Below are 15,618 nucleotides of genomic sequence, written 5' to 3'. Positions count from 1 at the left end.
ACCATCGAGGCTGTCTCGGCAAAACATGTGGGCAACTATTCCTGCATAGCCGAGAATCGAGCGGGTCGTGTTAACCATACGGCCGAATTGAAAGTGAATGGTTAATACTCTTTACTTACTTGCGCTCTTAATGATTTTGCTTTTGTTTATTTAAACCAACCACACAATCCTGACCCAACCTTAAGTGGCGCCCAAAATTGCTCCTTTTAACTTCGGCGAGGATCCCTCGAACTTTGGCGAATCGGCGAGCGTACAATGTTTGGTTACCTCTGGTGATTTTCCGGTCAGTTTCGCTTGGCTCTTCAATGGACGCGAAATAAATGAGAATGTCTACGATGTGTCCATGGTGAAGCTGGGCAAGAAGATCAGTGCACTATCCATAGACTTTGTGCGCGATCATCATGCAGGAAACTACACTTGTGTGGCGGTTAATAGGGCTACACAGGTTAACTTCACCGCCGAACTGGTGGTGAATGGTATACACGAAAACTCTACTCAACTGTCAAGTGTTTAATTTTCAATTTTATTCTTATTTCATTGCCCATCTCCCACAACCCCATCCTCAAATGAAAGTACCCCCTAAAATTGCACATTTCGACTTTGGCGATCATGCCATTAACTTTGAGGAATCGGTATCGGTTAATTGCCTCATCTATCTGGGTGACCTGCCCATGGAAATCACTTGGTTCTTTAATAATGAGCACATTCAAGCCTACACGGGCGTCTCCATTGTCAAGGGTGGCAAGAAGGCAAGCATCTTGACTATTGACTCGGTGCATGCGGGTCATGCGGGAAACTACAGTTGCAAGGCTCGCAATGATGCCGGTTCTGTGGATTACGCAGCCGAATTGGTTGTGAATGGTATTCAATATGGGGCATTATTTGTGCATGATCTGTGATTTTTCTTTAAATTTTTCTTTGACTTCCATCCCAACAAACTCTTCCCAAATAGCTCCGCCCAAAATAGCACCATTTGATTTCGGTGGGGCACCGGCCAACTTTGAGGACTCGGTGTCTGTGAATTGTTTGGTGACCTCGGGTGATTTACCCATTGAAATTGAATGGTTGTTCGATGGCTCACCGGTTAACTACGCTGCTGGCATTACGGTGCTGAAGGGTGGCAAGCGAACGAGCCTTTTAACCATTGATTCGGTGCATGCAGGACACGCTGGCAACTACAGCTGCGAGGCGAGGAATAAGGCCGCCACCAGCAAATTCTCAGCGGCTCTAATTGTCAATGGTTGGCAACTCCATATCACTTCCTATAAGATATCAATTCTATAAAACTTTAGTTTGTTTATGTACTTATTTTAATATACCGAAAACCCCACATTTTCCACTCTGCTACACCCCCAAGTACCGCCCAAAATAACACCCTTTAGCTTTGGCGAGGAGCCTGCAAATGTTGAGGACTCTGTCTCGGTAACATGTCTGATATCAACGGGAGATTTACCCATCGATATCGAATGGTTATTCAATCACTACGGCATCAGTTCATACTCCGGTATTATGGTCATGAAGGGTGGCAAAAGGAACAGCGTCCTGAGCATAGATAATGTTCATGCCAGTCATGTTGGAAATTACACTTGTCGCGCAAAGAATCAGGCTGCTGCCGTCAATTATACCACCGAACTGATTGTGAATGGTACTCTCCGCGACTTACATAAAACTAATGTATAGTTATTAGTTATTTGATTACTTTTCTGTTGACATTAATCTTCTATTTAATTGATCCCATTTAAAAATATTTTGGCTTCCAAAGCACCGCCCAAAATCACACCCTTTACTTTTGGAGATGAACCCACAAATGTTGAGGACTCCGTTTCGGTAACTTGCCTCATCTCCAGCGGCGACTTACCGATTGATATTGAATGGTTCTTCAATGACTATGGCATCAGTTCGTATTCGGGTATAAACGTAGTCAAAGGTGGCAAGCGTAACAGTATGTTGAGCATTGATAATGTCCAGGCCCGGCATGCTGGCCTATATAGCTGCAAGGTTAAGAATCACGCGGCAGCAGTTAATTATACAACGGAATTGATTGTGAATGGTATTTTGCAGAAAGCTGTTGGATAATATTTTGAAACATTTATGTAGAGATTTGTATTTAGTTTTCTTTTTTGTTTTGGTACCAACTATACCCTCCTGTTTAAAACACCTAACTCTTTGATTAAAGTACCGCCTAAGATAACGGCTTTCGATTTTGGAGAGGAGCCCACTAACGTGGAGGACTCTGTGTCCGTAACGTGTCTCATCTCCAGTGGAGATCTACCCATCGATATTGAGTGGTTCTTTAACGACTATGGCATCAGTTCCTATTCGGGCATTACGGTTGTCAAGGGCGGCAAGCGTAGCAGTGTCCTGGGCATTGATAATGTACAGGCCCGGCATGCCGGGAAGTACAGTTGTCGGGCTAAGAATCACGCAGCTGCTGTCAATCATACAACTGAGCTTATTGTGAATGGTATTGCTTATAATGATTGTTGATTTGTATATGTAGATTTTGTTTATTATTTAAAGTTGTTTCACTTTGTGTTATATCTCCTTGATATTACCTTAAAGTACCTCCCAAAATCACGCCTTTTACCTTCGGAGAGGACCCCACAAATGTCGAAGACTCAGTTTCGGTCACTTGCCTCATCTCTAGCGGTGATTTACCCATCGACATTGAATGGTTATTTAATGACTACGGCATCAGCTCTTACTCGGGTGTAACGGTGATGAAGGGCGGCAAGCGGACGAGCATGTTGACCATAGATAATGTAAGTGCTCGCCATGCTGGCAAGTACACCTGTTTGGCCAGGAATCATGCGGCTGCTGTCAATCATACCACCGAATTGATTGTGAATGGTATACTAGAGTTTAACTTCTGAGTTGGATATACATATATTACACGTAGCTTATATTTTCAGTTTTATGTTAACTTTCCCAATCCAATCCAACAGTTATAAGGGTGCTTAACTTCAATGACCAGATCTATTTGTAATATATTTATGTACATGAAATTCCTATAGCTCCCCCAAAACTAGCACCCTTTGATTTTGGCGAAGTGCCCGCTAACTTTGAGGACTCCGTTTCTGTGAACTGTTTGGTTTCATCGGGAGATCTACCCATCGAAATTGAGTGGCTGTTCAATGGTCAACCCATAAACTTTGCCTCCGGCATTGCTGTCGTACGCGGGGGCAAAAGAACCAGTGTTTTAACCATAGACTCTGTGCACGCTGGTCATGCGGGAAACTATAGTTGCAAGGCGAAGAATAAAGCAGCTAGTAGTGAATATGCGGCTGCTCTAATTGTGAATGGTTGTTAACATTTATAAAGCTTCCGACTAAATTAACGTGTTTATTATGATTTCGTTTTTAATGCATCCTTACTTATCCCAAAAAGTACCACCCAAAATTACGCCCTTTAATTTTGGCGACGAGCCAGCGAATGTTGAGGATTCAGTATCGATTATGTGTCAAATATCAACTGGCGACCCACCCATCGACATTGAGTGGTTGTTCAACGATTACGGCATCAGTTCCTACTCTGGCATTAGTGTCATAAAAGGTGGCAAACGGAACAGTGTGCTAAGCATTGATAGTGTTCAGGCCCGTCATGCTGGGAAATACAGTTGTCGGGCGAAAAATCATGCAGCTGCCGTTAACTATACCACCGATCTTATTGTGAATGGTATTTGAACCATTATCATAAGTAGTCTTAGTTAAAAATGCATATTTGATTTTTATAATTTTAATTTGATATCCAAAAAATAGTTTAACGTAGTCCCATTGAAATCTCCATTAGTTGCACCCAAAATAGCGCATTTCGATTTCGGCGAAGCACCCGTCAATTTTGAGGATTCCGTATCGGTAAATTGTCTGGTTAGCTCGGGCGACTTACCACTTGATATCGAGTGGCATTTCAATGAATATCCGATCAATCATTACTCGGGCATTTCGACATCCAAAATGGGCAAACGGTTGAGCGTCCTAATGATCGATGCGGTTAATGCGCGACACGTGGGCAACTACACGTGCAAGGCTAGAAATCTCTGGGCCTCGTCTGTCTACACTGCCCAGTTGTTTGTTAATGGTATAGCAAAATTTGTACAGCACATGAATGTAAAAGTATTCTTTGGTTTTATTGTACATCAATTTCCTTTATAATTTGACACCAACAAAATTGTGAGTCGAACACGAATGAACACTGCAAAAAATGCATGAATGCTTTATGCTTTAGTAAATTGATATTGTTCGCTTTTTGATTTGGCTTTCAGACAGTATACTTTGTGGAAATGTCTTAGAAGTATTTATGAATAATAAACTTGATGACTTAGGCAACGAACAAAAATTCCTTCCCTTATCAAAAGACTTAGGCAAAAAACTGAAAGACAACGAAAATATTGAAAAAATAAAAGTATTTTGGAACTCTACTCTACTACTCTAAATGGAGACAATTGTAATACTCCAAGGCATAACTGCTAACACTCTCATCTTCTTTCTGTAAAAGTGCCGCCTCATATTACACCTTTTGAGTTTGGGAATGAGCCAGCTAATTTTGGAGACTCGGTGACCGTACAATGCACCATCTCGAAAGGGGATCTGCCTGTGGATATCTACTGGCTGTTCAATGATTATGCCATCAACGAGTATCATGGTGTGAGCACTTTAAAAATAGGCAAAAAGGTTAACGTGCTGACCATCGACTCCGTGAATGGCAACAATGCCGGAAACTATACGTGCCGGGCACAAAACAGTGCTCAGACTGTGGAATATATGGCGGCGCTGATTGTCAACGGTTAGGCAGCTCCTCATTTCGTCGATTTGTAGTAGTTATTAATATTAATTTATGTAGTAGACTGTTGTTTTTGACTTTATATGCTTCCTATGCCTATTTTCTGTTTACACCTAAAAAAAAAGTACTACCTCAAATAACGCCCTTTGCAATGAGTGCTCAGCCCACGCATCTGGGCCAGTATATAACGTATCAGTGCACCCTAACCGAGGGCGATCTACCCCTAAATATACGCTGGACATTTAACAAACAGCCGCTCTTCAATGACGATGATCAGGATATACTCATTGCCAAATTGGGCAGACGCAGCAGCGTTCTGACCATCGAGAGCGTGGCGGCCAAGCATGCCGGAAACTACAGTTGCCATGGCGAAAATGCCGCCGGCAAAGCATCCTACAGCACCCAACTGAAAGTTATAGGTGCAGGAGATTACACTATTTTGAATACTTTGTGAATTTCTATTATCTGCTATCGTTTAATTTGTGTGCACTGTATTATTTCGATATTATTTACCATCCACAATGTTCAGTTCTGCCGCGCATCATACCCTTTGCCTTTGAGGAGGGCCCCGCCCAGGTGGGGCAGTATTTAACGCTGCACTGTTCCGTGCCCGTTGGCGATCTACCCCTGCAAATCGAATGGACCCTCAATGGTCAATCGATCAGCGAGAAACTGGCCATCAGCACCGAGCACGTTGGCAGCCGTGGCAGCGTGTTAACCATTGAGTCAGTTGAGGCGCCACATGCCGGCAATTTCACATGCCACGCCACAAATTTGGCTGGCCATCAGCGCTTCACAACGCTACTAAATGTCTATGGTACAGATACAGTTCAAAACAACACTCGCAAAATTGAGCCTCATAACTAATGTCCGCTGTAGTTTGCTGCTACTAATCACAAATGCGTCTACAATAGAAGTATTTTGGCTGCATGTCTGTCTCTCTCTATCTCTCTGTCTTGGTTTCTATCTCGCTTTCTAAGCTCTGTCTCACTCTCTGTGGCTAGTCGCACCAAAAAGGCTTGCATGTACAAATTAATTAAAGACACTGCACCATCCAGAATATCGATATAGGGATTAAGATAAGATGTATACCTAAAAAGAGTAATTGGACGGAAAACAGAGTATATTTGCGGTCCACAATCTTTCATCGCAGTTTGTCGGGGGTCTTATGTGAAAGTTTAGACCAGCTGCAACTTAAATATCATGTCATATTTATTTTATTTTAATTTTGCTTTAAAGTACCACCCAAACTGGCACCTCTGCCCATCAATTCGCCGCTATATGTGGGCGACTACTATCAACTGACCTGTGCCGTGGTGCACGGAGATGCACCCTTCAACATTACCTGGTACTACAATGGCCAACCAGCTGGGGAGCTGCCTGGTGTCAGCATTCTAATGCACAGTCGCCGAAGTAGTTCTCTGAATATTGAGAGCGTGCAGGGTAGCAACGCTGGCACCTACACGTGCATGGGCGCCAATGGGGCTGGCTATACGACCGTCGAGACGAATCTCAGTGTCAAGGGTTTGTTTACTGCACAACTTGGCCTGTGGTAGTTGTAGCTTCCACATAGACTAGTCAGCAACTGTACATTTTGACCACTGTCTTCCTATTATCTGTCTCTGTCTCTTTCTCTTTGTGTGTTTACCCTGGTGTCGGTTTGCATAAGCTCAAATTTTGTATTATATAACACTTACTCATGCACGGCTTTTGTGTGTCGTCCCCATCCCATTCACACAGAGCTTCCCCAAATTGAGCAGTTCCATTTCAATGCCAGCGGCGTGAATGGCGGCCAAGCGGTTCGTGTCATGTGCATGGTCATTTCGGGAGATCTGCCCATCGACATATACTGGCTAAAAGATGGACAGCCCCTGCTTCGTTCCATATACCACAAGATCGATGAGTACACGCTCATCCTCTCGCTCCGTCAGACAACCATCAGCGATACGGGCAACTATACGTGTGTGGCCAGCAATGCTGCGGGTCAGGCCAGTCGCTCGTCCAGTCTGAAAGTGAAGGGTACATGAATAGTTGCGTTTTCTTTCTTTTATGTCTTTTGTAAATAGTTTATTTTTTCATTATCTTTTGTGTCCAAAAATATAAAAACTTCGTCAAAAAAGTCAGTGATTTTAGACCTTGAGAAAATCAATTTCAGGATTAATATACTCTTACAAACCGAAGGCTAGATGTTTACACTTTTGTCCAAACTTATTAGTTAAATAAGTTACAAAATATCGACATTCCACTAATAAGCTGCAATAGTCCGATAATAATTGAATTGTTCATAGAAGATCTCATAATTCGACCGATTGTTCCTGTACTTGTTTCTATATAAATTATACCCACGAGAATATGCCTACTTCTCTACACATTCCCCAATAAAATTACAATAAGCACTGCATGGTATAAAAATATGAAAAGAAAACGCTAAAAATCAAAAGACTTAGGCAACGAACTTGATAAAAGACTTAGACACCAAACTCGACTATACCAAGATCAATCTATACAAGTTTTAGCTTGGTAATTAGTTGTAAAAATGTTGATTACTTTACATCAATTTTCACCACAATTCCGCCTGGCAATTCAACATGGTCTTAAGAGCCGCCAATTCTCGCTGCACTGTCGCTTTCGGCGTCCGTTTGCGATGTTAATGATTATGTGCAGCTGACGTGCATCGCTAGTAGAGGTGCCACGCCCATTCAATTCGAATGGCGACTGAACGGAAGGGCGTTGCACGACGACGATGATGACGGTGAGGCGGATGCCACACAGGCAACGGTGGGAGAGCACACGAGCCTGCTATTGATCAACAAAGCGCAGGCACATCATGCCGGCAACTACAGCTGCTCGGCTAGCAATCATGTGGGCGTGTCCCAGAGGCAGACAATGCTGACGGTCAACGGTAAATGGGAATGTTCAGCGATTTGCATTTTTTCTCTCTTCCAATCAAGCTAATCAAGATTTTCTCGAGATTCTCGTCTTTTTTCGATCTTTTGCTCTATATAGGCCAAAGACTGTTCGATTGAGGTCTATCCATTAAGTTTAATACAATCCAATCAAAAAAATCTAAATAAAAAAAGTACTCGGATTGCAATGTTAGTTACAACCTAATCCGAATAAGCTCGTATATATGGCAAAACAGCTCAGATTCGCATACATTATAACCAGCAGCACACACACACATATACACACTTACATGTACATGCACCAAGTATACGCACTATACTACTAGTTTTTGAGGAAAGGACTCACAGCTTGATACTTGCTTGAGCTTTCTAAACACACACACTTATACATACACAAATGTTGAATGTGTTTTTTTTATTTTCAACTCAGTTATGTGTACATTACAATTTGAAAAGGCTCATGCTCCAACACCGAATAAACTGCAAACAATAACAGCCATAACAATAACAACTATTCGCATACTCAACCGCTTCTAATTGTCTACCAAACATTTAATCTCAGCCTTTGGCGCTAACTGAAACTGTGCGCTTAAAGATACCTGTCCCTGCTACGTTCCCACCCTCACCCACCCCCATCAGTCCAAACCTAATCCTTCATATCCCCAACTTTAATTACTTTCATTTTCATTATAATCTATGGTTTACTTAGTCCATAAGTCACAAAACGAAGTCTGTATTCGAAACAATCGTTAAGAAAACGTTTTCAGAAAAAATTACATAAAAGCAGCACTTCGTTTTGCACAAATTGCATGTGGTTTATCCTTTAGTTAGTTACTAATTATTGTTTCATTAAGATCCTACTTTTAGTTGTCCTTTAATACTTTGGTTAATTAATTGTGCTAACAATATTGGTTGTAGTTTTTGAGTTTTATTAGAGTTTAAGTAATTAGTGGAAATATTTTGCCAATTATAATACTTTAATATTAAAATTTATTTAAAAAAAAATTGGAAATTAAAAACGGAAAGTATTGAATCGCTTTGTCTACTACAATAAAGTCAAGTTAACAATTATGTACGAAAATTATGCAAATATTTCCACTATAATTTGAACAAATTGAAATGAGTAAAATATTAAAGAAATAAAAAATAGCATACTCGGATCATTTCAGTTTGTACAAATCAAGGTCCGTCTTTCCGATTATCAATACAACAATCTTATATGCCGCATGCTAATTGTTACATATTTACAAAGAACCCGCCACAAACATTCTAACATATTAATTTTCTACAAACGCGCAACAAACATCAAATAACAACAACAGTGCCACCCAGATGGATACTCGAGCCAACAGACAAAGCCTTCGCCCAGGGTTCCGATGCCAAGGTTGAATGCAAAGCCGATGGTTTCCCCAAACCCCAAGTGACCTGGAAGAAAGCAGTTGGTAAGTCAATTGATATATATAATATGTAAAGTGTCAATAATATTAATATGGTATATGCTTTATAAAACAGGCGACACACCCGGCGAGTACAAGGATTTAAAGAAGAGCGACAACATTCGCGTCGAGGAGGGAACTTTGCACATTGACAACATTCAAAAGACCAATGAGGGCTATTATCTATGTGAGGCTATTAATGGTATTGGTTCAGGTCTCTCTGCTGTGATCATGGTCAGTGTTCAGGCTCCACCAGAGTTTACCGAGAAGTTGCGTAATCAGACCGCTCGTCGAGGTGAACCCGCTGTGCTGCAGTGCGAGGCGAAGGGTGAGAAACCCATTGGCATTTTGTGGAACATGAACAACATGCGACTGGACCCCAAGAACGACAATCGCTATACAATTCGTGAGGAAATCCTCTCTGCCGGCGTCATGTCTAGTCTCTCGATCAAACGTACCGAACGCTCCGACTCCGCGCTCTTCACCTGTGTGGCGACCAATGCCTTTGGCTCCGATGATGCCAGCATCAATATGATTGTGCAGGAAGTGCCTGAAATGCCCTATGCTCTCAAAGTTCTCGACAAGTCTGGTCGCTCCGTGCAGCTGAGCTGGGCACCACCCTACGACGGCAACTCTCCACTGATTCGCTACATTATTGAGTTCAAGCGCTCCCGAGCATCCTGGGATGAGATTGATCGCGTTATGGTTCCTGGTCTCACCACCGAGGCCCAAGTACAGAAATTGAGCCCAGCCACCACCTATAACATTCGTATCGTCGCTGAGAATGAGATTGGCTCCTCGCAATCTTCGGAAGCCGTAACCATTATCACTGCTGAAGAGGCACCTTCTGGCAAACCTCAGACCATTAAAGTGGATCCAGTGAATCAGACAACTCTTCGCGTTACCTGGAAGCCACCAGCACGCTCTGACTGGAATGGTGAAATCCTGGGTTATTATGTCGGCTACAAGCTATCGAACACCAACTCTTCGTATATCTTTGAGACCATCAACTTTATCACCGAGGAGGGCAAGGAACATAATTTGGAACTGAACAATCTGCGTGTCTACACTCAATACTCAGTGGTTATTCAGGCCTTCAACAAGATTGGCGCCGGTCCTCTGAGCGATGAGGAGAAACAGTTCACAGCCGAAGGAACACCTAGCCAACCACCCAGCGATACCGCCTGCACCACCCTCACCTCGCAAACCATTCGTGTCAGCTGGGTCAGCCCACCCCTCGAGTCGGCCAACGGCGTGATCAAGACCTACAAGGTTGTGTACGCTTCCAGCGATGAGTGGTATGGTAAGTAGAGAGGTCTGTTTCCAGAAAATGAGCCTTCGCATTAATGTGATATGTATTTGCAGATGAGACCAAACGTCATTACAAAAAGACGGCCTCCTCCGATACCGTGCTCCATGGACTCAAGAAGTACACCAACTACACCATGCAAGTGCTGGCCACAACAGCTGGAGGCGATGGAGTTCGCAGCGTGCCAATTCACTGCCAAACCGAACCTGATGGCAAGTTTACCCTATGCAAATCCAGGACTCTTCCAAGTTTCAAGCTCTCATATGAATATGTTTTCTTCCAAACAGTTCCTGAAGCACCCACCGATGTGAAGGCTCTGGTTATGGGCAACGCAGCTATCTTGGTGTCCTGGAGACCACCAGCACAGCCCAATGGCATCATTACCCAATACACTGTCTACTCGAAGGCTGAAGGAGCTGAGACTGAAACGAAGACCCAAAAAGTGCCACACTATCAAATGAGTTTCGAGGCCACCGAACTGGAGAAGAACAAACCGTACGAATTCTGGGTTACTGGCAGCACCACCATTGGTGAGGGTCAGCAGTCCAAGAGCATTGTGGCCATGCCCAGCGATCAGGTGCCCGCCAAGATTGCCTCATTCGACGACACATTCACTGCCACCTTCAAGGAGGATGCCAAAATGCCATGTTTAGCTGTCGGAGCACCTCAACCGGAGATCACCTGGAAGATTAAGGGCGTTGACTTCAGTGCCAACGATCGTATGCGCCTCCTGCCCGATGGCTCGCTATTGATTAAGTCTGTGAATCGTTTGGATGCTGGCGACTATTCATGCCATGCCGAGAACTCCATTGCAAAGGATTCAATTACACATAAGCTGATCGTCTTGGCACCACCCCAATCACCACACGTTACGCTCTCGGCCACCACCACAGATACGCTGACGGTGCGTTTGAAGCCTCATGAAGGTGACACTGCACCACTGCACGGCTACACTCTACATTATAAGCCAGGTTTGTAAACGGATCCTTAATATTGAGTGGTAAATAAATACTTAAGTATTTCACAGAGTTCGGAGAGTGGGAAACAGCTGAAGTCTCCGTGGAATCACAGAAGCACAACATTGAGAGTCTACTATGCGGATCACGTTATCAGGTTTATGCCACAGGTTTCAACAAGTGAGCAGAGCTAAAAGCATCTAAATATATTTAATCTTAACTCCTAATTCTTACTTAGCATTGGCGCTGGAGAAGCATCAGATATTTTAAATACACGCACCAAGGGCCAAAAGCCCAAACTGCCAGAGAAACCTCGTTTTATTGAAGTCTCATCCAACTCGGTTTCATTGCATTTCAAGGCCTGGAAAGATGGAGGTTGCCCCATGTCCCACTTTGTCGTCGAGAGCAAGAAACGGTATCGAAATAAAACACATCCCACATTATGTCAGTAGCAAACTAATTTCATCAATTTTTCTAGTGATCAACTTGAATGGAATCAAATATCGAATAATGTCAAGCCCGATAATAACTATGTGGTTCTCGATTTGGAACCCGCTACCTGGTACAATCTACGTATTACTGCCCACAATTCTGCAGGATTCACCGTTGCCGAATATGATTTCGCTACACTCACCGTTACCGGAGGTATGTTCGATCTGTTTTCCAATATTCACATATTTCACATTGCTTTTGTACATAGAAAACTACGTTGATAATATTGCTGGGGTTCGTGATTGCGATTCCAAATGGATGACCATCCGAATTTTCGACCCCAGCAAGATTGTCCATATACAAATAACAAGCTAGGCATCAAGCAAAAATTGTTGTACACACTCTTTACAGAGTTCAATTTGCTTTTTATCAAAAATCACCAAAAACTGAAAATGAGCAAATTTCAATTTTTATTTAATTTATCCGAGCAAATTGCACAGTAATTATATTAATTTTTAATTAGCCGATATTATTTATAATTTGTTTAAAACACCAAGCTTGTCATACATAGTTGAACAAAAAATATTTATTTGAATTTATTTATTATTTTTGATAAAATGCCACAAAATCAAACGCAGCGGCATTTTGAATAGTGTACAAAAAAATGTTTTTATTGCGTAAATGCAATTTGATTTTTACGTTTTTATATACAATACTATACATGTATATGTGCAAATCCCAAAGAAAAGCAAATGCTACAGTTTTAAAAAAAATATTGTTCTATAAATAGTTTTAAAACAAATCTCACCAGTTACCTTTTATTATTTAATATTTTGTAATTATTTACTGCGCTGTGACCACACTAGTCAATTTGTAGTGCTCTAGACAACCACATTAGTACTATTATTTATTGTATTTTTATTCCATTATCGTTTATCATATCAATTAGTTCCATCACATTCCGTTTATTGCATTTATGTGTCCAGTGAGTGGAAATCAAGTTTTTGTACATTAAAAATATAATAAGATGGCATCAAAGTGCATTTGAATTTGTACTGCCTGATTTGCTCAATTGTTGTTGTAACCCCTGTTACTCCTTCCTCCCGCTGCTCGTACTATTATGAATGTCTTGTATATAGGACTCGAAAATATCCTTTAAAAATATTCCGAATTGTAAATTGCTTTAGTGACTTCAAATCCCATCTTAATTAATACTTTCTGCAGCAATGGCAAGATATGTAAGAATTCTAATAAGCAAAAATCTTGTGACAATCTGAAGTTCATATGTACTTATATTTCTGGGTTCCCTGCTGGATCTACATGGGAACCATCAACATTTGGAACTCTCGTTCAAGAAATTTTGTGTACAACATTTTCCACAACTGAGCACTTTTTGATTTATTCATCCATTAATTCAGACATTACGTATTTGGTTTTTATTGAACAATAATTTTAAAGTATAGTATTTTATTTAAGTTTAAACAATAGCAAAATGCTCCTCAGCTTTAACCACAAGATAAAAATCTACAAGAAAATTAACTTGAGAAACGAGCAGAGCCAAAGCGCACACATTTTTTTCGAAAGCACAACAACCAAAGATCCATCATCCTAACATGTTAAAAAAGAGTTCACAAGAGAGCTGAGAACAAGAAATGGAGAAGAAGATGAAGACGTTTTCTTATATACAACTACATAAGTGCATTCATTATACACACACAAAACATTTTGTTTCGATTACAATTCAGTTATGTCATCAAGTTATAGTTGAGTTCCACCTAAGTTAGTTAGTATTTATTTAAAGTTAATACCTTTTGAGAAATGGCAAAGAATTTCTTTCGTTCACATTCTCGTACTCGTCCTCCTCTAATCATACTCTCGAAAGCTGCTGCTACACTTGGAATGCCTGTTAATTGAATTTTTTACGAGTTGCTTAAATGCGCTTTAGCGTTTCAACTACTTAGTATTAAACATTTACTTAATTAGTTGTAAGATTTTACGGATAAAAAACAAATTGCATTTGAACGTATTAAAAACCGATATTGATTTTTTATACAATTACAATTTATACTAAAATACTAGCTAAAATAGTTTTCATATAAATACTACTCACAAAAAAAAAATAATAATCAGCGTCCAATTTGGCGCATTGTAAAATAAAATCTAAATAATATACATGTAAGTTTCTTTCTCAACTACAATTTTGTGACACACTTCTTCACATCTCAACGAACTCAACTCAAATCAAAAAGTTACATTATCGTATATTTGTATCTGTTAATGTATTTGTATATGTGTGTGTTTAAAAACAAAAAGAGTATTCTCGACTAGTTCGTCTGGGTACAAAAGTTAATGTACTATTGCGAGAGGAAGGCGAAGGACAAAAAGAGAGCGAGCCTCTTTTTAAAACTTTAAGCAGTTCGCTCTCTTTTCGAATTTTCTAACTTCTTTCTCTCTGTTGTCTCTCTCTTCTCTCTCTCCCTCTCTCTCTCTCTCTCACTATACCTCTATATAATTGTGTGTCTCTCTCCCACTCTTGGTCTACATGTGAAACACTTTGGTTGTTGTTGTTGTTGTTGCAGGCACAATCGCACCTTCGCGAGATTTACCCGAATTAAGCGCCGAGGATACTATCCGCATTATCCTATCGAACCTAAATTTAGTAGTGCCCGTCGTGGCGGCTCTGCTCGTCATAATCATAGCGATAATTGTTATTTGTATTCTGCGTAGCAAAGGCAATCACCACAAAGGTATCTATAAGTATATCAAAACTAATTACAATATTTCTTCTTTTTTTTCGGTTCCCCTCTCTATCGACTATCTCTCTTATCACTCTTACAACATACTTGCCCATGCAAAAACCAAAAACACTCGCGCTTTTCTTTTTTACATACATACACATATCCATATCCGAAATATCTTAAATATTTTGGGGTTATCAAAATTGCCTGCTCTGTTGTTGCATCCGATAAACGATAATTGCATGCTCGATAATGGTTTGTATATCGAATACGAATCACAAATAAAAACTATAGGCACAATTGCACCCCTCGACGATGGCACGGGTCATACAAATGTCCATGCGCGAATTCCCCTGCCTGCCTGGATGCCCGAGTGGCTGGATCTGAACTTTATGGTGCCACTGATAGCCACCGTTGTTGTGGTTGCTGTGGGTATCTGTGTGGTGTGTGTGGCGCTCTCTCGCAGGCGCTCGGACGATATGCGAGGCGGTCAAAAGGATGTCTACTGTAGGTTTTGACTGTGTAACAATTTGCACAGGAGCGCAAATGTTCTACTTATTATATACATATTTGATTTTCGACAAATTTTATTTCTGTTTTGTTTTGGTCCAAAAATGTTGAGGATTGAATTTATAGTTTTTAGTTGAAAATTTCAACATTAGGGCCAAAATAGCCAAAATCGAATGCCGTCACTCTGCAAAAATACTGGTAAACTTTTAAATGTTTTTGGAATGTTCATGTCTATTAATCAACTGCATGATATATATATATATATGAAAAATATTCATAAATACAAATACATCATAAACCACAGTTCACATAAAACTCAAGAATACACGCACAAAAATATACCAACAAAATATTAAGAAATCATATATTTATACTACATACTAAATGTGTATCAATGTCTCCATATGTGTATATAAATACATTCATATTTCTAATTTATTCATATGATACTCACATAACTATCATTAATTTTCCATCGCCATTAAATATCATTGGAAAATTATATAAAAAATACCTACATTTGTATAAATATCTTGCGATAACTTTAGAGTG

At 40.7% G+C, this 15,618-nt stretch overlaps 1 protein-coding gene across 1 annotated transcript in view; it reads left to right on the top strand.

Annotated features, from left to right (window-relative positions):
• LOC6559127 (Down syndrome cell adhesion molecule-like protein Dscam2) overlaps positions 1 to 15,618 on the top strand; it is a 67,518-nt gene that overhangs the window by 46,573 nt on the left and 5,327 nt on the right. Inside the window, exons 10-17 of the mRNA XM_043214607.1 lie at positions 9,008 to 9,127; positions 9,198 to 10,424; positions 10,487 to 10,642; positions 10,718 to 11,401; positions 11,458 to 11,566; positions 11,625 to 11,801; positions 11,865 to 12,031; positions 14,851 to 15,063. Of these exons, the coding sequence (XP_043070542.1) occupies positions 9,008 to 9,127; positions 9,198 to 10,424; positions 10,487 to 10,642; positions 10,718 to 11,401; positions 11,458 to 11,566; positions 11,625 to 11,801; positions 11,865 to 12,031; positions 14,851 to 15,063 (2,853 nt within the window). The remainder of the gene's footprint in view (positions 1 to 9,007; positions 9,128 to 9,197; positions 10,425 to 10,486; positions 10,643 to 10,717; positions 11,402 to 11,457; positions 11,567 to 11,624; positions 11,802 to 11,864; positions 12,032 to 14,850; positions 15,064 to 15,618) is intronic.

The sequence above is a fragment of the Drosophila grimshawi genome, unplaced genomic scaffold (genome assembly GCF_018153295.1).
Source record: "Drosophila grimshawi isolate 15287-2541.00 unplaced genomic scaffold, ASM1815329v1 contig_1367, whole genome shotgun sequence".
Classification (NCBI taxonomy): Eukaryota; Metazoa; Arthropoda; class Insecta; order Diptera; family Drosophilidae; genus Drosophila; species Drosophila grimshawi.
Note: the sequence above shows the minus strand (reverse complement) of the source record. Positions and strands in the feature narration are given on the sequence as shown.